Source organism: Rhipicephalus sanguineus, chromosome 8 (assembly GCF_013339695.2).
Source record: "Rhipicephalus sanguineus isolate Rsan-2018 chromosome 8, BIME_Rsan_1.4, whole genome shotgun sequence".
Taxonomy (NCBI): Eukaryota; Metazoa; Arthropoda; class Arachnida; order Ixodida; family Ixodidae; genus Rhipicephalus; species Rhipicephalus sanguineus.
This window is the reverse complement of record NC_051183.1, coordinates 13,426,316-13,449,175: the sequence shown is the minus strand read 5'-3', so window position 1 is coordinate 13,449,175 and position 22,860 is coordinate 13,426,316. Positions and strand designations below refer to the sequence as shown.

The following is a 22,860-nucleotide window of genomic DNA, read 5'->3' as shown; positions in this document are numbered from 1 at the left end:
CCTGCCTTAAAAAAACTTGGACCATCATCCCGAAGGGAACCCTGATGGGATGCGAAGCAGCAGCGGTGGGCACGGCGTTGACCCGGTTGAAACGGGCGTCGACGCGGGTGCTGGAAGAACGGTTTGAAGCGAAACTCGGTGTAGCGTTTACTCGAGTAAACGTTTATTTGAAACGCAAAGACACGGGAGGCTGGTTGGGTTTCGTGTAAGTTTGGCAAGACTTCGTAGTCGTTGTTTCTTCAGAGTCGAGACACGGGCGCTGGACCGGAGCAGGCGCGCGTTTCGCCTTGACTACCACGGGTGAAGCGAGAGAGAAGTGACACGTTCAGAGGTGTTGCGAGCGGGCGGAGCAGCCGGCAGCTGCGGGCGCTACGGCGAGCATGCTGCGGGTGAGGGAGAGAGTGACGTCAGCGCGCACATGCGAGGGAAGCGTGCGAGGGGAGCGTGACGTCAACGCAAAGCTGTGGCGTGACCTACTTGGCAACGGTCCAACACCTACGGCGAGGGGAACGCGTTGCGGCGCATTCGTACGGACGCACGTAACGTACGGCGTTACAAACGTGAGTCAAAGAGCTGCTTCGCATCTAAAACAAACAAACAATAAAAAAATCCAACCAGCTCCACTTCGCGAACTCTGTCGAAACAGCGAAGCTTATGCCCGTCCTTCATCAGGCTATATCGTACACTTATGTTTTTCAAGTCTTCCGTTCGTTGGCGCTTAGCTTCGGCTAGAGCACTGCACGGGCCGATTTTTCCGGCCCGGGCCCGGCCCGGCCCGAAAACGCCATGCACCGGCCCGCCCGAGCCCGGCCCGGTGTTCTTAAATGTGGCCCGTATACCCGGCCCGGGCCCGAAAGGTTTGGGCCCGGCCCGGCCCGGCCCGTTTCAGCTAGTTATGCCTTGAGCATAAAGGAGGCACTGTCCAACCTTCGGTTATTGTGAAGATACCTGCCGCACACAAGATATTTTTTAGAGATTGTTTTAGGAACTTCTTTCAGTGTCACGACTTTCACTGGTACTGTGCATACTTTCGGTTAATTACGCCCGTAACAGTCTTGCGAAATAATTGCAGAGCAATATAAAATATAATTAGAGTCATAGCTGGCTGTTTCATGTACGCACGCAGTGCTAACCACGCAATCTTATTTTTGCATTTCAAACGACTACAAAATATATTACCTCCATAAAGTGGGGAAAAAAAACATGGTAGACATCCTAGTTTGAGCCTACATCAATTGCATACGAGCTAGGGCTGTTGAGTAAAGTAGCAAGTCTCCTGCAAACTTTATCTATTGCACAATGTAATGAAAAAAACAAAAACAAAAAAGAACGGAGTGCCCTGACTGCCAGAAGATGGCTTGGTTATCGGAATATGCCTGGGGCTTACCCTGAAGGCAAATTTTGAAGCGGTTTCTCAGATAGAAGTGCTTTCATTCATGCATAGCCAGTGCCTAAGCGAAACGAGGTCCCCGCCATCTTTTACGTGAAAATTTGTTTTCATTGCGAAGTTATTTAAAACAAAACACTCGTGTAAGACGTGTGTACAGTAACGGTGTGTTGAATAAAGGGCGGTTTAAATAAAACTGATCAGTCTGTGTGTGTTTGTGTGTGTGTTGGTTATTCCCAGAATCCCGGATCGCTTCTCTAGCCTCATCACTCCAGTTGTGAGCCACACTCGGGGAAACGAGTGTCGCTATGGTCTGGCACCTTACCACTAGTAATGGGAAAATCAACAACGGTGTTCGCCCTGTCATAAGAGTCGCTCCGCATCTTGCACTTAAACTGCACGAAAAACAGCTCCTGAGATATTAATGGCTCACAAGTCACGTTGACCAGTCCACGGAGTCAGGCAGGCGGAAACAGGCGCCGCGGGCCTGCGAGCGTAGCTGCATACTCGAAAACATCGAAATGTTTCCCTACATACAAACGCGCGCATCTTATATACACTATCTAGGCAGTTTACCGTTGCTTTCCTTACACGGTACCCAAGAACGTCTTTCACTCACTATAATGGTGGAAACTTATATTAGGCGTTTCTTGAAATTACGTGCAGCATACAAACTGGAGCAAAATTGTCTTGTACTGTGCAATTTCTGTGCACGCCAATGCACTCCAGGTGGTTTTAAATTACCCGGAGCCCTCAACGACGGCGTCTCACATAGCCTGGGTCGCTTCGGGAAGTTAAACCCCACAAAACAACAAAAACAGCCAAACAACGTACACACGCAATTAATTATACAGATACGTACGAGACCCGGGCCTAATACGGGCCTGGCTCAGGCCCGAGCCCGGCCCGAGCCCGAAGGTCACGGGCCCGAGCCCGGCCCGGGCCCGATCCAACAATCTCTTACCCGGCCCGGCCCGGCCCGCGGGCCGGGCCCGTGCAGTGCTCTAGCTTCGGCCTCTCTTGCGCGAACGTCGCGGTTGGCTCGGCGACGACATGCCCGTTCTCGCGTCAGCTATCGCTGACGCTCTTGTCGGGTGGCTTCTTCATCTGGAGAATGCGAAACGTTCGTCATTTTGAAAGCGCAAACTCCGGAACACTGACACTGACAAGCTATTTTAAACTGCACTGCGCCTCACTGTCACCCCATCTTGGCGCGTTTCTTGAAGGTTCACGTCTCGACATTTTCCGCCCTCGCCTCTCGCAGCACACGCAGCTCTCCCCTTCCTACCAAGCCTCACTTTCGACACACTGCGAGGCCACGTAGTCAGCGCTACCACAACGTCGGGCACGAAAGCCTCGACTAAGAACAGCTTCGCTTACCAAAAAAGAGACAGTCGAGTATTCGTCGTGTACTTATTCATCATACTTACCTGTGTCTCGGTGAGCATAAGGTTGGTGGCCACCTCGAACCTCTTGGGCCTGGAAAGGTACTTGTTCATGCGAAACTGGTTCTCCAGCTCCAGGAGCTGCTGGCTAGTGAACGCCGTCCGCGGACGCCGCGTCTTGCCCAACAGCGCCGCCTGCGGCTGGCCTGCGCGTAAATAGAGTGTACATTACTGGAGTTAGGCGTCTTTCGCGTCATAGTCTTCAGCTTACTAGTAAGCTAGTAGTTGTAAGTAGTATAAGCTTGATAGCCTTCAACTTACTAGTCTCTCTTCTCGTCGTCACGTTGAATCTGTGAAGTCTCTTTATACTCTGATTCACTCAACACGATTTCCCGTGCTAAGTAACTACATCACACCCGCTAGGCAAACATCCACCAGACAACATCATGAGCTGAATATGCTATACACACCAAACTGTTGTGTATAAATACAGTTTTTTTTTGTCCGCACTGTAGAACTATGGAATGCTTTACCCGGCCATGTTAGATCTTTATCAATTGCTGAATTTATCATTTGTATAGCGCAGCAATTTCCGTATTTGGTGTTGACGCGCCGAGAGAAACAGTACGCGCGTAAACACTGTTGAAGCATGTCGAAGCGGCGCTACGCAGGCGACGAGGCGCCACGGGCTAATCCCACGCGAAAGACAAAGCACGCGCGAAAACTGCTGCGTCACCGAAGCAGAAGGCCTACACCACGTTGCAAAGGGAGCCTCCACGCTATACCGAAGCACTCACTGTCACTACTCGTTGGTGTCATGATGCACTACTTCGCTTCACCGCTCCTAAATGGCAGCACGACCCCTATCAAGAACAGAGTAAGAGTGAGGAGGCGTTAAGAAACAAGATAAGGCGCGTTCGTGACGCTTTCGCTGTATAGTACTTGTGTTGGTGGTGCAATAGAATAGTTATAGCGGCCGGCGCTTGCGGACCGTGAAGTTGCATGCAGGTTCGATAGCCGGACGAGCGCGTCGGCATAAAATTGGAAGTTTTCTTCATGACCTGTTAGCTTGCATTTTTACTGACGCATTTTCCGTGACGGAAATGATGTCATTGAAATCTTGGTGGACTCCGTCAGAGAACACTTTTATTTTAAAAGGAAGTGTGCAGCTTATATTGTTACGGGGAGACGTTCGATAAATTGCTTTATTTGCATTACACAAGAGAAAGTAAGCGGTATCACCACAACAAAGTTGGCGGACAGGGACACATCTCTCTTGCCTGCTACACACTTCAACAGCTTCTGATAACAGGCCATAACACTGTTGTGGCGAAATCTGCGACTCGCTGTAGGCGAATTTTCGACAACTTGGCGAGAAGTCCGCAAGACTGCTTGCCTATTTCGAATTCCATCCCGACGTCTGAAGCTGGAAAGCGAACTAAATAAAGCGTATACGGGACAACTGCTTGGCGGGGTGAAAACCTGCTTTCGTTCGAAGTTGCTGTATGCTGTTGAGTCGTCGTCGTCGCCTTGCAGCAGCATCTCTGTCCGGCCGGCGTGTACTTTGCTTCGACACGGTCCGAATTCTCGAGCACCGCTAGCGGCGGTGTATTATTGTCACGTATCGCCGCGGTCAGCAGCAAATGGTCCTGTATCCAGAACGAATCGCCCAACTTGAAGCGTCAGGGAAATTTAACACGCCGTCGTCAGTTTTTCCGTTTGACATGGTTTCGTTGGTAGAAAATTTCATCACCGCCCGCTCTGCAGACGGCAACTTGTGGGTGGGTGCTGCGATTGCGAGTTCTGGCGTAGCGTCCGCGCGAATACGGCGACGTGGGCAGCCTGCCTGATGTTATAAGTTGTGCTGCGACACCGCGAAAGCATCCTATATGAACAAACATCTACACTGAGCAGATGTAGAGGACGACTAAAAGACACCATACTTTATGTATTTTATGTTCTCATACGCAAGAAAAGAGCGCTTGTAGCCTTGAAGAAGTATCCCGAAGAAAAAAAAAATATTTTGTGAAAATATTGAAGATACACTTGATCCTGAGTCCTTCACTGGAAAAGCCCTCATCAGAAGACTCAGAGCCAGGCACAATTCTCATCTCTCTGCGGCGCTATATACCTTAAATATCCTGGGTGTTAAAAGCCCCCAAAGACGGCAACAAAGTGACCCGCCTTGGATGCTTGAAGTCGTTATCTGCGACCTCAGTATACTTGGACTGCAATCCAAGCGATCGACACCTACTGAAGCGTGCTGCCTGGTGCTCGAGCATTTGGAGGTGAAGTATACACGGACGATTCCGTCACAATAGACAATAACAGCTGTGCTGCGGCATATTTGATTCCATCTATTGGAGCGGCATGGTCTGGCCGCTTGGACCACCTAGTCTCTTCGACAGTCGCAGAGAGCGCATCTATTGCTGCTGCTCTTCGCAAACTGAAGAATGGACCCGCCCAACAAGCTGTAATTCTCTCGGACTGTAAGTCGGCAATGCAAAACTTTGTCGAGGTACTCCCACAAAGAAGTTCTACTGCCAGTCGCTATAGCATCACTGAAAGTCGCTACCAAAAAAGGCATCAAGGTAACGTTCCAGTGGACACCTTCACTTGTTGGTGCCAGCGGCACGAAAGAGAAGATGCCCTCGCCAATGAAGCATTTTAAAGACAACCGACAGTCAGAGCTCTTGCGAATCAGCAACTACCAAAACAGACAATTCGATGCGATTTTCGCTCTTTCTTTATGGAATTCGCCCCATCAGCCCCGTGTCTCAAGAGGCCTGCTGTACAGAAAAACACGATCGGCCTACACGCCTGCATGGTTATTTAAAGTAAAGGGTGCTTCTCCCTCGCTGTGCACTGAATGCAATGTAGTTGCGTATATACATCACTGCATCTGTATCGTCACGTCCAGCAAACCAAACATGCTGCGCCGGGCAAAACAAAACGGGCTTTATTGCACACGAGTATATACATATACAGGATTTCGAAGGGGCGTGTCTTTATGCCGTTAACAGATAAGCTCTTCGAGTAGAACGTTGAACAGATACGATGCGCTTTCGTGGCACACGTGTAGCGCTCGGCGCCCAAAATACGATACAGCATCTGGTCGTGTAAGCGTTTTTGTTCTGAAAGAGAGAGACAAATGGACAGTATGAAGAAAAGGGGGTTTCCACATGGATGCTGCGAACACATTGTGTTTCCGGCAGGTGTGCGGGTGATACGCAAGAAAGTGGCTTCTGTACTTTTACATCTTCTACGAGAGACAGGTTCAAGCGATATATGGTGAGCCGTGCTACATGGAAAGAGTCGCTCAGGCGGAGCAATTGCCGGCCAGGTCTGCCGGCCAGGTCTGCCTGTGGCAACACCACCACCACCACCACCACCTTTATCCCGAAAGCAAAATGCGTAACATTATTATTTTGTGTTCATAATTGCATGATGTTGTGATCGTGTTCTTTAGTTTATGTCTTTTTGTCTTTTGTGTTTTTCCTGTTCATGCCAAGTCATACAGAACAACTGAATTTGTACGTGTACATGGGAACTTATTTTGCTTACTCGTGCTGGAACATTTGTGACTCATGTGCTGTTGGATTGTATTGTGTTTGCAAATATCATGTCCTACTGTGTAATAGCTTTTGTGCCCTCTTTATTATTTTTTATATATTGAACATTTCGTTTGCTAAGCGAGAAGGAGTAACCGGTGCCGCTATAAAAGCAGCAACCTCTCCTATTTATCATTTCAAAAAAAAAAAAAAAAAAAACGTACAGAAGTATTGGATATACAGCTATGACCACCGTGGAAAGAACCTTACGGACCGGAACATGTGTGGTCTATACAAGATCTCGATAACAGAGCCTTGGGGTGCTATGCAGGATGACCCGAGTTTGGCGAAACTCGGTATCTTTCCGAGCTCTGGCGACACCCCCTTTTGAACAAGCTAATACAGTAAAACCTCGGTGATACGATCACGGCTCCTACGAATTTCGGGGTGATACGAATTTTTCTGTGGTCCTGGCCAAGGCCCATTAGCCTGCAATGTATTGGAGTACGGTTGTTGTGATACGAACGTACGCTAGCGCACAGGTACGAACAGGTGCTGCTCGCGCTGTCGCGGAAGACCCGGCAGTCACACGCGGGCGCGGGCATGCGCGCTGCGCGACCATCAACGGTGTGTCGTTGCCTCCGAGATAGTGCGCGCGAATCTTGGAGGCCTTTAGGCGCTTTCACGTTTAGATTACAGATGACGTTAAGGGCGCGTTTTTTTTTTTTTTTTTTTCGGACACGTTGACGCGTGCTCCTATGCTCGAGGCAGCAGATTCTTTGTACTGCGTTAACACGTGCCTGCCACGTCGATGCAAGCCATGTCCCCGCAATCAGACGTTGTATGAAACAAGACTGAAACTTGGGCTGCGGGTCCGTCATGAAGTCCCATGAAAGGTGGACGAAGACCCCAAGAGACAAAGCGGATGGTCTTGGCGAAGGGGGTGGCCTCTATCTATCGTGTGCAAAGCACTTCTTAAGTCACTTTCGCCGCAGTAGTCTGTTGTCATGCAGAAAAGCGTAGTAAGATTAGGAAGGGGCTACTAGCAGTCACGGGGCACAACACATCTGGTTCATTACTTACACACGCGCGCATACACCGTATATTTACGAGTACAAGTATGATCGTTGACGTCTAAAAACTTTACTGGCAATCATTCAGAGCTGTTCATGACGTCGCTGCGGCCCTGAGAAACACTAAACCAAAACGTATGCCAACTTTCTTTTCCCACATACTAATTTTCCATGTGTTCTGGTGACATGAATTTCGGATGATACGAATATTTTTGGTAACCCCGCGATATTAGTATCACCGAGGTTTTACTGTAGTACGATAAGGTGAAATCCGTCCCTCAGCGCGCGCTCCGTTCCATTGGTTACGATGGAACGCGGCGTCACGTCAAGGGCGGTCGAGAAGGTTGGGTGGTGTCGTAAAACTAGAGGCACCTTCTTTCGTCTGTTTGTCGTTCCCCTGAGTGCAGACGTGCACCCATGCGGGAAAAGTGGCAGAAAGCTCTACTAACTATATTTTTTATGTGTGCGCGGGCTGTTTGAATTCATTTTCAAGCGTTTAATGTCTGCAGCAAGTATCGTTTAGAATAATCAGCACTGTGGCCTCCGAGACTAGTTCCGACCGAGCGCCTTATACAACACCGCGGCTAGAGCTAATCGCCGAGGCCACGTGTATAATCACCATGGTCGGCCTGTACATTATAGCGCGTTGCTAGGCCGGCGCGCGCCCTCGTCGTTCTCTTCATCGTCTGCTCGGTCCCAGAGCACGTGCGCCCGGCTGATTAGCTAAATGGCTGGGCGGTATACCTAGCTAAGTCAGGACGTGCTATGACGAAGCTGATTAGGCCAAGTCTTGCTAAGGTCGAGCTAACTAAGCCACGTCTGACTAAGACCATGCTAATGAAGTCGTGTAAAGCTAACAAGGTAATTGAGATCATGATAAATAACATGACGCTAATTAGGAGCGTGTAATTAAAGCCAAGATAATCAGGACCTTACTCGCCGAGATCGTGTTAATTAGGATCGTCCTAATTACGATTATGCTAATGACCTCTGTACTATTCAGGACCTTGCAAATTAAACCTGTGTAATTAATACCGTGGCAATTAATACATTATTACTGTTAATTAACATGACGCTAATTATGAGCGTGCTAATTAGGATCATGTTCATTGGGATTACGCTAATTACCTCTGTACTATTGAGGACCTTGCGAATTAAACCTGAGTAATTAATGGCGCGGGAAAACATTATCAATTAATGCTAATTAACACGAAGATAATTAGGAGTGTGTAATTAAAACAAAGATAATCAAGACCCTACTCCCCGAGGACGTGTTAATTGGAATCGTGCTAAATATTAATATGCTAATTACCTATGTACTTAATTAATGTCGTGGTAATTAAAACATCAACAATTAAGAAAGGACTATTCACTATCATGTTAGTTAGGACCTTCCTAAGCAATAGCACCAATATTGAAACTGAACTGACGGTGATTACACCGAAGCAGACCAAGCAGACTGAGTAGACGAGCCACGTAAAAAGGTGGAAGAAGCTATGTGATCACAAGCTCCACCGATGGCCCAAGCCCTGCACAAGCACTGCAAGCTGAACAAATTATGCTATATGCAAAGAAGCTGCTGAGTAGCGTCCACCGCATGAAACACTTGACAGGCACACCGGCACTATGACAGTCACGAGTTGAACTGGGGCCTTTTTCAGAATCAACGAGTTTGTGCCCGAGTTCGCGCGTAAATCAATTTGATTGACAGACGCCCGCGGCGAAGAGCGGGTCCGCCCACCGCGTTTCCTTTTGCCGAGGAGCAGTACTCACGCAACAACGCCAGCGAGCGGCACGATTCATCTATGAGCTTAATCGCACAGACTATGCACACACGCACGAAGAACTAAAGGTTATATCATCACGTGACTACGGTGCCTCGCATTCAATTTCACCGCTCTCACGACGTACCACTCATCTATGAAGCAAGTGCCCCTGGTGGGATTTGCGGCGAGAAATGTTACTATTACTTGTTTGCGGAGACACTGTTTCTACCGATTCGCTAATACAAAAAAATGTTCGTACGTGTAATGTAAGTATAGCAGTAACCTGTCCATTTATTTATCTGTAATATTCCAGAGAAGCGAAACGAGCTGCACCAGAGAGCTGCGTGGTCGCCCTTGTTGCCTTCGAGAGTGGAAATTTTCATGCACTAGGTGGAACGAAAGAATATGCCGAAAGAGGACAAACGCCCACGAACACGCCCGTGGGAGGCGCGATCATCAGTTGGCAAAAAGATAGCGCGACAATCACGCTGACGTCGCTGCACTGTCAAAATGTTGACTGAGTGGCGGCGCTGACGCGTTAGCACGCGGTATTCCTTTGAAAACCGCCGCAAATGCCGCGCATGCGTTTGTGACGCCATTCTCGTTCTTTTAGCCGTTTTTATCAACGCTTCTATCGCGCGCTCCGCACTGTCTTCCTCATGACCGTCGTAGGGCGGGCTCGGAGCAAACTCGTGTGCCCGAGAAGCTCGGGCCATCCTGCATAGCACCACAGACAATTTCAGGTCGGTTCTCAAAAACGTGCGACATAAAGGAACGAAAGCGACAACACAAGTTCGGACTATCAACTGAAAGGTGAGGTAGTGACGTAAAAGAGATAGACACGAAACTTGCTGTAGAATCGATCTGTACATATTGTTAGCAAGTACTATAGCAGTCGTCAACGTCGTCGTTATCAGTTCAGCAGTCATCATTACAACCATTGCTATCATCGTCGCAATGCATAGCCGAGGGCTTTGGCCGGTCTTATCTGTACAGCACGCTCTCGAGTTGGCGTATATGCATTGTGCAAGCTTTCAGATTGTTTCTGGTGGGCTAATATCTTTAGCACAATCTTCGAACAACGCTTTCCGGTTGATTCTAAGTAAAAGGCGTCGCAAGTTGAATCACTGTCATAATTGTTGGGGTTTAACGTCCCAAAACCACGATATGATTATGAGGGAGGCCGTAGGGGAGGGCTCCGGAAATTTCGACCACCTGGAGTTATTTAACGTGCATTTAAATCTAAGTACACGGGCCTCAAGCATTTTAGCCTCCTTCGAAAATGCGGTCGTCGCGGCCGGGATTCGATCCCGCGACCTTCGGGTCAGCAGTCGAGCGCCATAACCACAAGACCACCGTGGCGGGTAGTTGAACGACTATCGTCGTATGGTAAAGGTGGGTAAAGGCCTTCAAGTTTAGCTTCGAAACATTAATAATTCGCAACGGTCGGCCAGTAACTACATAATGAATGGTTTTATCGGTGAGAAAACACTCAGACGCGATAAGTACAAATTTATCGCACAGTTTAGCGGCGCGATTCAGCTTGCCCGATCTATCTCGACTATTAGTCGTCATCGATACGCGAGTGAAGTACATGCAACCTGGATGGTTTTAGAACGAACTGCAGCAAAATGAGTAGATGCTCCGATATAAGATGATATGAGAGCCACGAAAGTATCGAGGAAGAATAATTTCATCGGAGGCTTATTTCCGAGAACAAAACTGAAAGCAAAAATATCGCCTAATCATCGCGGCGTTCGGAAGAACTGTACCTGCGGCTCCGCAATATGTGTACCTTCATCATAGTTTCCCGTACTTCTTCCAAGCGGATTGTTGAGCTCTGCACGGTTGGCCAACACACGAAGGCGCGTTTAAACGTTGTTCTTCGTTGTAGTCGCAGTCCACGCAAGAACTGAACACGGACCAGTGGAGCCTTCAAAGCGCGATGAAGAGCCTGCAGACTCGTCTGTAAGAGAAATGGCCCTGAGGAAGGTTACAGGAATACGACGTAAAAACTAAGAGCCGCAATGTTTCCAATCTTTTCCCGTACCGTAGTCGAATCAGCCTCGCCGAGCTAGGTTTCCCCTCCCGGGAATAAGAATGAGGAACTGAGGCAGAGAGGGTCACCACCGTACCCAAGCAGTGTATACCTGTTTCGCGAGCGATTGGATGCAAAGCGAAAGTGCAAACAGTGGTGCGCCCTCTCTGCGTGTGTGTGAAACACCGTAATGCTGTTCACCGGAAAGTTTCGTTCTGCTCGTCCGCTATCTACATTCTTTATTTCGGGCTGCACGTAGTCGCATCGCTGTACGCGCTTTCGTTTCAAAAGGACAGGAGAAAGACAGTTGGTTTGGAGCGGGTCCTGGTACATAACAAGACAAAGCGACGCAAGCACGAAAGAGAGGGAACAAGAAGTGGGTTTCCGGTGAGACGCGGACGACGTCGAAAGGGAAACGGGCCGAGGAAATCGCATTAGGTAATGATTACGTCCCCTTCCACGACAGAAAAGGGGACATTGAGGAAAGGAGTGCACGAAGGACGCCTACGGACCGACAGATATAGACGAATGTTCAGAGCCGTACAACAGTGGGAACAACACGTACAGAGCTACAGGGGGATATTGCGACGGTTTCTCTCGGTCTGTAATATGGGACTCCGTAGAGGGGACCTGGAAAATCGTAAACTCTCGCGAATAACGCGGCGAGCGCACAAGCTGAGGCAAGAGATAGAAAAAGAAGGTCGGGAGAAAACGCAAGGAACAACGCCACCGCAGCAGAGTTGTGTATATACGAAACTGTGGAAGAAGGCCCTTGGCAGAGCGACGCAAGACCGGAACAAAAGAGGACCCAAAGCAGCGCACGCGCAGAGAGAATAACATTGATGGCTTTAACACAACGAAGCAGAAAAGGGAAAAGGACGTCGGATGGGGAGAGAGTGAGTGAAGGTGGAAAGGGCGCTGAAGGAAGAAATAAAAAGAGGCGCCCCTGGCGAGCGCGGTAAACACAACCAAAGGTGCTTGAGCAAACAACGGATGATTGGAAGTCCCGAGGGAAGCTCGGGGGAGAAGAACTCGCCGAGCATTTTTTTTTGTTCCCCACTCTCATCTCTACTGTTCCCGTTTTCTGCACATAAATCGCTACCCACTTTCCCCATCCATTCCCTACACCGCTTCCCCATTTTCCCTCTCGCCTCCATCTTCCCTTAAGAAACAAGAAAAAAACTGCATTTTATTATTTCCAGTCGAGGCCTCTGTATGGAACGCGGGCGCCACCTAGGCGGCCGTATACCTCGAGCTGTGTCGTTCGAAAGCAACGAAAAGCTGAATGACGTTGTGCACATTGTACGCGCGCTTTGAGATTGCGTATAGGGCATGCTGTGTGTGGCGCCAATAAGAAATGGAAGAAGGCAGGGCGAAGCATGGCTCGCAGAGCTCCGTAGCTTATGTTCGGTTCGTAAAGAGCGGCTCTCTTTTTGAACTACAGAAAGTGCGTATTGCTACCGCGTCAGGTCGGATATCCGTATACGCAATTCTCCGGCTGTACTAAACATCGAGTGTTCCTCCCAGCGAACCTGTTAAGTATCAGGCTGAACTGTACGGGTGCACAGATCTTTCATGGTCGCCTTTTGTTGGTCTCTACAGCTGGAGGACAGAGTGAGGGTGCGCGAAGCACCAGGAACGAAACGCACAAAAATAGAAACAGATGAAGTGTGGAGAGTAACATAGTAGGCGAATAAAAGCAAGAGCGACGACGAGGACGACAAAAAAGTCGACGCGAGCGCCTCCTCGCCATTTCGCCGCCAAGTTATGGGTCGCTCGGGAGATTCGCGTAGATTTCCGCTGCCAGGCAAGAGCTTTCCGGCCCCACATTTCTTGGCTCTGTTCGCGAATCGGCTTCTTTCCTGCTTGGAATGTAAGCACTTTCGCGAAGCAATAGCTTTTTTCTTACTGCTATAGCTACTATCATCGCCTCATCTTTTATTTACTTGTCCTTTTCTTTCAGCGTCACTGTAAACAAGACGTCGTATATTTGTTGGGTTTAATGCCACATAAAGAACTCAGACTACCATGCGCAAGACACAAGATGTCGTACATGAAACATGACATATTTGCAAATGGTTGTTAAAAATCGGCTTGACTTTCTCTTCATCACTTGTTTCCTGCTGCTACAAAATCCTGCAGCCCCCTGATAAAAAGGCACTACGGTTTTATCGTTGGTTATTTACAGGTATGACAAAATTACGGTATTAGGCTCTTTATTTTTCCTAATATACATTAACGACTAACCTTTACACGTTTCATGTCACATTCATATGTTCGCTGAAGACTGCGTCATTTATCATACTGTTACTAATCCACCTGAGCAGCAAGCACTAAAACATGATCTTAACTCATGAGCATGGTGTAACCAGTGGCAGTGACACTTAACCCAACTAAATGCTATCCTTCTCGCGTCGTCAAAACCCTTTAACCTTTCCTTTCACAGTCGTTAACGTTGACTTGGGCAGAGTCGAATCCTATAAGTGCTTAGGTGTAACATTGTCATATGAACTATATATATATATATATATATATATATATATATATATATATATATATATATATATATATATATGGGGCGCATGTCACTAACATAATAGTGGGTGCTAACAAATCACTCGGATTGCTAAAACGACATTTACGTCACGCTCACAAATACTTAAATTTGCTAGCCTGCAAATCCATTATCAGACCAAAGCTTGAGTGTGACGCCGCCATTCGGAGCCCACCCCAGGCTTTTCTAACGACGCGGTACGATTTATTCATTCATCATAACCATGTCAGTGTGTCATTGTTCAAAGAAGAATAATCTTTATTAACTCTTGCACTTGGTCGCCGAATTGCCAACCTAACTCTGTTGAATAAGTTCAATTACAGCTGATATAACCGCCTAGACTTTATCACTGCTCCAGCCTGCATATCTCATCGCACCGGTCATGGCTCTCAAGTGACCCGTCCACGCAGCCGCACCAAGACATTTCCTGCCTCCTTCTTTTCCACGTGCGTCATCTGAATGTTTCAACCTTTCTCACTGCACTGCCGCCATTACCTGCCCGACTTTATTTCTACATTAGCTGTCGCGCAATTAACATATGTGGTTACCATTTGTATAAGTTATGCATATCCACCCCTTATGTAACACCCCCTAGAGGGGTCTTTAAAGAAATAAAGTGAAAATGAAAATAATTACTCTTAAAGAGTAATTAAGTTACGTTACAAATTCCTGTAATAAATTTTGAAGTATATAAATTACATTACAAATTAGAGGTGGACGAAAGTAATCATATTAAATTACTGCTATTTTTGAAAAGTACTGAAACTACTTTGGAAATACATTAACAAAATATACGTCATTCACACCCGACTCATGTTATTTACAGCACATATACATTGATATCTCAGAGATTACGAACACTGGCACCGGGAAAATTAACGTGCCTTTGTTATCTGTTATTTCCTGTCTTGGTCAATTTCTTACGCCATAGGACCCGCCTAGTCAAGAGTAATTGGGAAAGTAATTAGTAACTTTCTTGAAATTACTCGCTTCAGGTAATTCATCACATTACTAAATTACCAGCTCACAAAGGTAATTTATTACACGACATATTACTGCGCAAAAAAAAATCTAATTTCTGATAAGTGCAGTTAGCTATTTCAGCAGCAACTAATATAAAGGGGCGATGAAATCTTGCAAGTTAGCCATGTGATGGGTGAACTATACAAGTGCCAAGCCATCATTCACTAAAGCAAAGGAAGACATCCCAAAACTAAATAGCTAAAATGCGTTTCATATCATACGGCACACTATTTTTGTTGAGATTCTCGATAATGTGTGAGGGAGGACAGAATAAACACGACCATATCATCTGTGCTATGCTAGGGCGCAACATACCCATGTCGCGTGGTGCTTGACGGTACCTTCTATCTTGTGAAAGACGCAATTTGCAGCAAATTGGGAGAAAAATGAAATAACACGTGCAAAACGACACACGTTCCCTTATGCATTTGCCGAAAACGACTCGAAGGCGAAAACCTCCTCTTCCTTCTCAGTCGATCGTAATGCAAAGTGTGAATGATTATAAAACAAGGTTTACAACTATGAGTTGGCAATATTTTCCCCAGAATTGATTTTGACTACGATTACAGAAAGGCAGAAAGCTGGGCCAGTTGGAATGAATGCACACTTCAATCAGCGCGCAAAACGACGGAAGGCAGAGGACAAAGCTTAGGTGTCCTCCGTCTTTTCCCCCGCCAAATCAAAGGTATGCAACGATTACAATTTCCACTTTAGACTTATTTACGTAAATATTGAATGACGCACAAAATTATAAATAAACCTCACGTCCAGCTTAATAACTGCGGTACGTTGATTGTGCTAAAAAAAAAAGCATTTGCCCTCGATATACATGACGCATAGACAAACGCCAACCTCTTGCTAATGGTCGCAAATGCTTTCCCTAGCGTGTCTTCTGTGACTACGTTTAGCGAGCCCGATCCGAAGGTCAAACAGTGACGTAACGAACCGTACCAAAACTGCCGCATTCGCGCGTTTTACGACGCAATTTGTCTATACGCGCCACGGGGCTTGCAGCTCAACGATATAGTGCGTGCGCCGAAGCTTCACCGAGGCGTACGCGCCGATTTGCAACCGGCCTGCAGCAGCGTGGGTGGGAGGGGGCAGAAACGCATGACGTAGGGTGTTAGGTGAGGACGGCCGGGCGGTCCGGTGATTTTATCCCATTAGCTCTCCACTCGGCACCAATTAAAGCAGCCCGGACGTGTTTCCCTCGTCCCCGTCTGCTCCCCTCCGGTGGCCGCCATTCATCGCGCCGTCTGCCCCCGCTGCCGACCACGCGAATAAAACGCTTCATCGATGCACGAGCGTGCGCGACGCGTGCAGATTTTTCGCACCAGAGGGCGCGCGTGGCGCTTAACGAAGCGGGGGGCACCGCTCGGCAAACACAGATGTCGCCCCGCGGCGCGACGGTCGCGTTGGTGGTTGCGCCGTCTGGTGGCCACTCAGTGAAGTAGTAGTATAAGGGGGCTGTGACTCCACGCGGCTTTTCTGGACGCTGCCGCGCTTCAGCCCATGGCGTTACTTAATTTAAAATTTGCTTGTGCCCTGGCCGACAAAAAGTGCACGGTTTTTATGGGAATTAAGAATTTTACGGTGAGTCGGTTTCAGAAGCAGTCAAAGTGTAACATAAGGAGTATAATATAAAACTGCCATAACTACGAAAAATAAGCTTGAAGATTAACTAGTCTGAAAGAAAGCTCCATTACTGGAAGCCATTACGGCCATTATATTGAGGAATGAAGCCTCTTAACCAGCACTGGTTAACGATCGCTAGCACTGTATGAAGCTTGGCAACTGTTGCCCATACTTAAAGGGGGCATGACACCCAATTTTCGATCATAATCTGTGTTATGTGGATTAATCCTTGTGCATTCACAAATAAGCTGGTGAAATTTTAGCGCATTTGGTCGAACACTTAATTTATAATCGAATGTTTTTATAAACACGCGAGCGGCCCGAGAGTGAGGCAACACTGGTGCACTCGCGAGCCGTGACGTAACTAGCTGTGCAAGCGTCTGCATCTCGGCGAACGATATTGTTCCGTGGTCAGCTGCACGTGATATCGAGGTGCTTTAGCTTTCTTCAGCTTGGCACTGAAACTGAACGATTTGCTAAAAGAACTTGTTGTTGGGCTAGTTGGTAGATCATTTCCAAAACTTAGAGCGCAACCACACGACACATTCACACAACCACACACCCAGACGTACAGAGCGCTGTACGTGGTTGATGTCTGGGTGTGTGGGTGTGTGAATGTGTCGTGTCGTTGCGCTCTAATTAAGTTTTGGAAATGATCTACCAACTAGCCCAACAACAAGTTCTTTTAGAGTACATTTCTAGTACAGTGGGCCTGTCTTGTTATCCGTTAGAGCGCTGTACGTGGTTGATGTCTGGGTGTGTGGGTATGTGAATGTGTCGTGTGGTTGCGCTCTAATTAAGTTTTGGAAATGAACGATTTGCAGCGGCTGAAACTTTGGTAGGTGGTTCCGTGCTGCACATGACGTCACACGCGCCATTGCAAAATGGCGGTCGCCGGCGGTGGGCGGGGTTTACAGCCGGCGACTTCTAGGGCTTGTTTTGCACTGAAATATTCTTTTAGGGTCCACTTTTGAAATCTGTATAGGCATAATAGACCCTCTACTTCTAGTTTTCGCTGAAAACCGCAAATCTTTGGGCGACCGTTTCATGGCCCCTTTATGTTGGTTAGTGTTGCTGGAGCGTGACATGAACAGCTAATAATTGGTAGACGCGGCAGTTTCTCTTAGGAAAATCTGCCTCATTTTCCTTTAAGTTAGATTAAGTGGAAGTTTACCAAGAAAATTGGTTCCGTATTATAGAACTTGCAGAATTATATGAATCGCAGTTTCATATTTCATGACCACATTCAACGAAGAATCGGTATGACTAGGGCATAGAATATGATACAACGGATACAATCCACGATTTTTGTAAGCTTTTTAGTGGCAGTGGAGTTCTCTTGCACTGCCGCTTCACGAATACACCTCACCTCATTTTATAAGCCGTTGGAACTGGTATCTGACGTGTCGTTCTGATGATGATGGTTATTATTATTATTATTATTATTATTATTATTATTATTATTATTATTATTATTATTATTATTATTATTATTATTATTATTATTATTATTTTAAATGGACCGACAACTGATTTTTCTCGACCCAGTTTTTTACGGCGCGACAGGAAGCTCATCCTTCGTAGCGTTTGTAGCTGCAGTGGTTTATCCGAAAAGCACGTAGTTATTTTATAAGCAGTATTTTTCGATCTGAAAGGCTCCAAACACGCATGGAGGCTTGCTCCAGCAACGCTGAGAATTGACAGCGATGCCGCTAGCCCTTGTGAAAGATGTCGTTCTCCTTTCGCAGGAGTTACTGTAACTATACTTAACCACCTTTATTTTGAGCTTTCCAACCATTTTTGAAAATAGCAAGCTGTTACAATGAGATGTGTGGCTTTATACACCTTCCCGGTATTTGTACAGCGTTGTGTGCGCCTGCGCCCAAGGTTGGCTGCGCCTGTGTCATGGATGGCTTGTCCCGGCGTCGTTACTCTCTCGATACACAAGCCAAGCCAAGTAATCGAAAACGTAACTGTGCATATGCACGGCCGCACCGAGTAGCAGCGCGCGTCATTTCTGAGACGAAGTGTAGGTAGCAAAACTATGTCGCTCCAAAATCCTAGCGACCTGGAAACTGCGTGGACGGTTGCATGAGCACGCTGAAAAGTTGCTCAAGACGCGCTGACGAGCATGGGATCATTACGTCACGCGAAGGCAGCGCCACTTTAATGCATACTACTAACGCAGGTCTATATGTACATTATTATGGTGTAATACTTTTTAATATAAAGAAACGAACAATATTTCAATACTAACAAAAAAATCGTCGACCGCGTACAGCAATCAACGGTCACGTAGCCGTCTTCATCGGATGATTCATGTTTTTGCCGCCAGAGGCGCCACGGGTCATTTTTCGCGACTTTCAATTAAGAAATAAAAATATAAATCCATCTCTCACGAAAAAAACAGGGTTGGTTTGAGTAAGTGCAACTGACAATCTTTACATCAGTGGAGTCAACTCATTTCATATTCTGGGCACTTGTCGGTCCCTTTAATCATTTGTGAGCCATCGCTTTCGTATCTTTGTCGATGAAAATGGCCAGAAAGGTTTGGATAGAGCTGCAGTTCTTGATCGAGCTTTCCTTGGGTTCAACAACCTCTGGGGTTCTTCACACAGGCAATATAAAGACTATAGGAACCTTCGCCACTCGTGAAGAATGATCTGACTATGCCTTACCCCGCGCATGACACATGTTCGTTTATGAGCAGCAAGGTATGTGACCGTGGATGGCAACCGTTTCCCACCAGCAAGTAGTTATTCGGCGCTTTTAACGACCATTAGGCCATAGCACTCTAACCGCATTCGCATCGGAACGCGGGCAAAAACGTATAACTTGTCTTTTCTACAATCACCGAGGAAACACCTCCGTGACCATATATCGTGACGAAAATACCCCGTTTGTATACAAGTGAAATGTTTTCGTCACGATATCGTCGCCCGGCCGGCGCTTCTACCGCTTCTACATCGACTGCAGAAGTGGCACCTTGCGCAGTCCACAGCGTTCGCGCACGCTGGTGTAGCGATCGAACGATGAGACTGGCAGCTAGAAAAAGACGCGCATGCGCTGTACACGCTCTCGAAGTTGGCCGTTAAGCCGTCAGAAGGCTCAGCGATGCAAATTGACACGCGCTGTCGTTGTCTCTTAAAATTTTGCTCGCGAATGCAGGTGCTAAACAAAAACATTTTTATAGTGACCACCGACTTCATGTGTTCTTTAGATTTTTGTATGTGAAAAAGGGAACTACAACAATTTTTGTACCGTTATTTATACACGGCGGTGAACTTCGCTTGAGATGGACCTGTTCCGACGGCCCGAAGGTCAACCTTGGATAACGAGATATAGCTTTTGGCCGAAGAGCGCTATATCTCGCTGAAGCCGATACGGTCTTTGACAGGTTAACACACTTCGTGTCGGTGCTGGCCGTATACATATACATACACCCCTAACCCCGTGGAGATTATCTCGGACTCGGTTCACCCGCTGCTGCGACAGCCGGTCGGTGCTCTTTTTAAGTCGCACTCGGTTCGAGGCCCCATCTGGCACACACAGAGCGGGCTTTCGGGGTAGGCTTTCGCACCCGGTCTTATGCAGCTTATGCGAGCGTATGTGTTATCTGCTTGTCGCCCAGAAAATAGAGTAGTCGCGGTTGACAGACTCGTTTGCGACCTAACGGCACTTGCAGCAATATGGCCGTTCCGATAAAGCCGTTGTTGATCCGCGATAACGGTGGTATATATATTGACGGGTCGCGAATTAAGTGGCCGCTAAGGAAAAAGCGGTTGTTCATGATGGCCAGTGCAATAACAGGCTGGCCAACGCAGTAACAGGTTGCTCTACTCTCCAGCCAATAACGTATACTATAGCGTGAAGTATTTTCTGGGGCTGTTATACGCCGCCGGTAAAAGATTAAAAGTTTTAGTCTGCGCCCAAACAGTACCTTAGTCATTTTAATGCCTATGAGTTTGTGACGACAGCACGCGACAAAATACAACAACAACAACAAAAAACGAAGTCATAACCGCAGTCCAAGTACTACACAGCAACATTTTCTTCCAGCAGTCACGGTTTGACATTGAGTCCGGTTGCTTGGAGAAACCGCAACAACGCCCTCAGAGCGGCTCGTGCTGAAGACCGGGTAGGCCAGGGCCCTAGGATTTTGTTCTCCGTGAGAGGGCGGTTGTCCAGCTGGCCTAATGCGGCTGAGAGTCCCCTTTCCCCTTCCCACGTACAGGGTAGCAAACCGGAGACTGCTTCTGGTTAACCTCCCTGTCTTTCCTTTCTACCTCTTCTCTCTCTCTCTCTCTCTTTAATGCCTATAATATCTCAGCATTTTAATGTATCGATGCGGTGTGTAAAGAACATGGGCGAAAAAGAGGCCGAAAGAAGGGAGAGCAGCGCTCAGAAAATTTCGGGGGTGTTAGTTATGACCATAGGCGCTCGCAGGGTTCCCCATTAGGAGGGGGGGGGGGGGGGCTGGTTTCGCCGCAGTACCTCCCTATATGTGCGGAGTGAAGATTTTCACTCAGCACATATTAGGCATGAAATAACGTAAGTTTGGGCGTGTTGGTATTCCGTTGCAGCTTCTAGCGCACAACACAGGACAATGATGCAGGCGGTTGTCTTAGCGCGTTTTCACCCGATCCTTTTCTTGTGTTGTGCGCTAGATGCTGCAAAGATATCAAGCACTCGCAAATTGTCTCTTGGTGCTGTTTAGTGCAGCGTAGCCCAGGGTGCTGCTAAATGGCACAGATGGACCTCTCCTATAGAAATGTGTACAGTCTCGGTGTCACGTGAATATTCCATTAGCGGCCCAGCGGCGTTCACTTGTCGACGGAAGTGGTGCACTCGTTCTAATCGTCGGCGGCCGATCGAGGCATGCAGCTAATCAGCTCGCGTAGCTGCATGAGAAAATGGGGGGGGGGGGGGGGGAGCTCCGGCTGTGCCCCCTCGCGGCGGAAGGGCACGCCATTTCTCCCAGGAACAGGTACTCGAAACTGTCAAGCGAGAACAAACACTGCCGCGCTCGCTCCATAGGCGCCGACGACCTAGTGGTGGCTGGGGATCGCGCGATTTACGGCAGTCGAGACAAGTCGGACCGAGGCAAAGGCGAAGGTCGCGGTTGTTTGAAGCCGTATACGAAAACAACGCTTCCGTGTGCCGATCGCTTTCAGGGATGGGGTCGTTTCGTTCTTGGTGCAAACGGACTGCCGCCTGTTGGTATACAGTGATCAGGCAAAAGACTTCAAAAACTCAGAGGGTCCCTTATCCATCCGTCCAAGACGACTCGAAGGCGAAAGCCGTATTCTTTTTCTTCTAAGTCGATGTATTGATCCTGCCGCGCCTTCTGCAACTGTTTTGCAATGCCTCCAGGATTGGAGGCGTTGTAAACTTTCTGCACCTCATGCACCTTGTTTTGCACTGCCTCCGGGATCGGCCCACCTTTGAACAAGCAGCGGTGTCGTGTGATGACGTCATCATGTGACGTCATCGCATGTTTTTTTTTTTCATCACTCGGTGTGAAACTGGCGCCGCGGAATGCCGGTGGTCCATTTTCGTGTTTAATGAGGCATTTAAGGTTTCCGCCTTAACATGATAGGCGACACATGCAACGTATTACACTTCGTTTCTATTAGCAGTTATAGAAGCAAGAGCGTTACAACATGACCTGTGATCCTCGGTACAACATTCTGTGTGATCCTCAGTCACAATTTTTTGGAATTTACGACGTCATGATGACGTCATATGGTGACGTCATCCCGTGATGACGGTTTTCTGCATCACTTGTTGTGCTGGCCTCGCGGTGACTTTTCCAACGGAATCAGAAAAGTCGCGTAACTAGCCAGCCAGATAACGGGTCGAATACAATTAACTTCTTTAAACCAAAACTTTTTAATTAGGTCACTGGGTTATACAAAGCAATGGCAAAGTTTAGTTGAGAAAAGCACTCGACACCGTAAAAAGCGGTGCGAATTCTTGGGCTGAATAAGGCAGACTGAGGCGTGAAGTCCGGGCCTTCTTCGCGCCCTGGCACAAGGAGGAGGAGGAGGAGCGGTTCGTGGCTTCTCGCGCGGCGTCGCCTCGCACGTGGCGAGGGGTCAGCCCACAGTTCTCGGAACCATTAGTGACACCGAAGGCACCCCGCTGTTCGAGAAGGACGTCGCACACAGCACTAAACACACACTCACACACACAAACGCGCACACACACAAAGCCCCGCACTGTTCAGTGGGGCAAGGCAGGCAGCGCTTCAATACACTGCGCGCTCTGCGCGCAGAACACTCCCCGTCTGGTGTCAGCTCCCGTTGTACACCACTGTCACTGTATATCATGGCGACACAAGAAGCACAACCTCCGTGACGGGTCTGCAAAACGTCTTCACAGCTCCATTTCTAACTGCCTTGACCTCTATTCTTCGCACTCTTCCATCCGTGCTAGGAAAACTTTG

General features: G+C 47.8%; 1 protein-coding gene across 1 annotated transcript in view; it reads right to left on the bottom strand.

The window, feature by feature from the left end:
- Nucleotides 1-22,860, bottom strand: part of LOC125759701 (motor neuron and pancreas homeobox protein 1-like) — an 85,792-nt gene that overhangs the window by 2,548 nt on the left and 60,384 nt on the right. Inside the window, exon 2 of the mRNA XM_049418762.1 lies at nucleotides 2,818-2,978. Within this exon, the coding sequence (XP_049274719.1) occupies nucleotides 2,818-2,978 (161 nt within the window). The remainder of the gene's footprint in view (nucleotides 1-2,817; nucleotides 2,979-22,860) is intronic.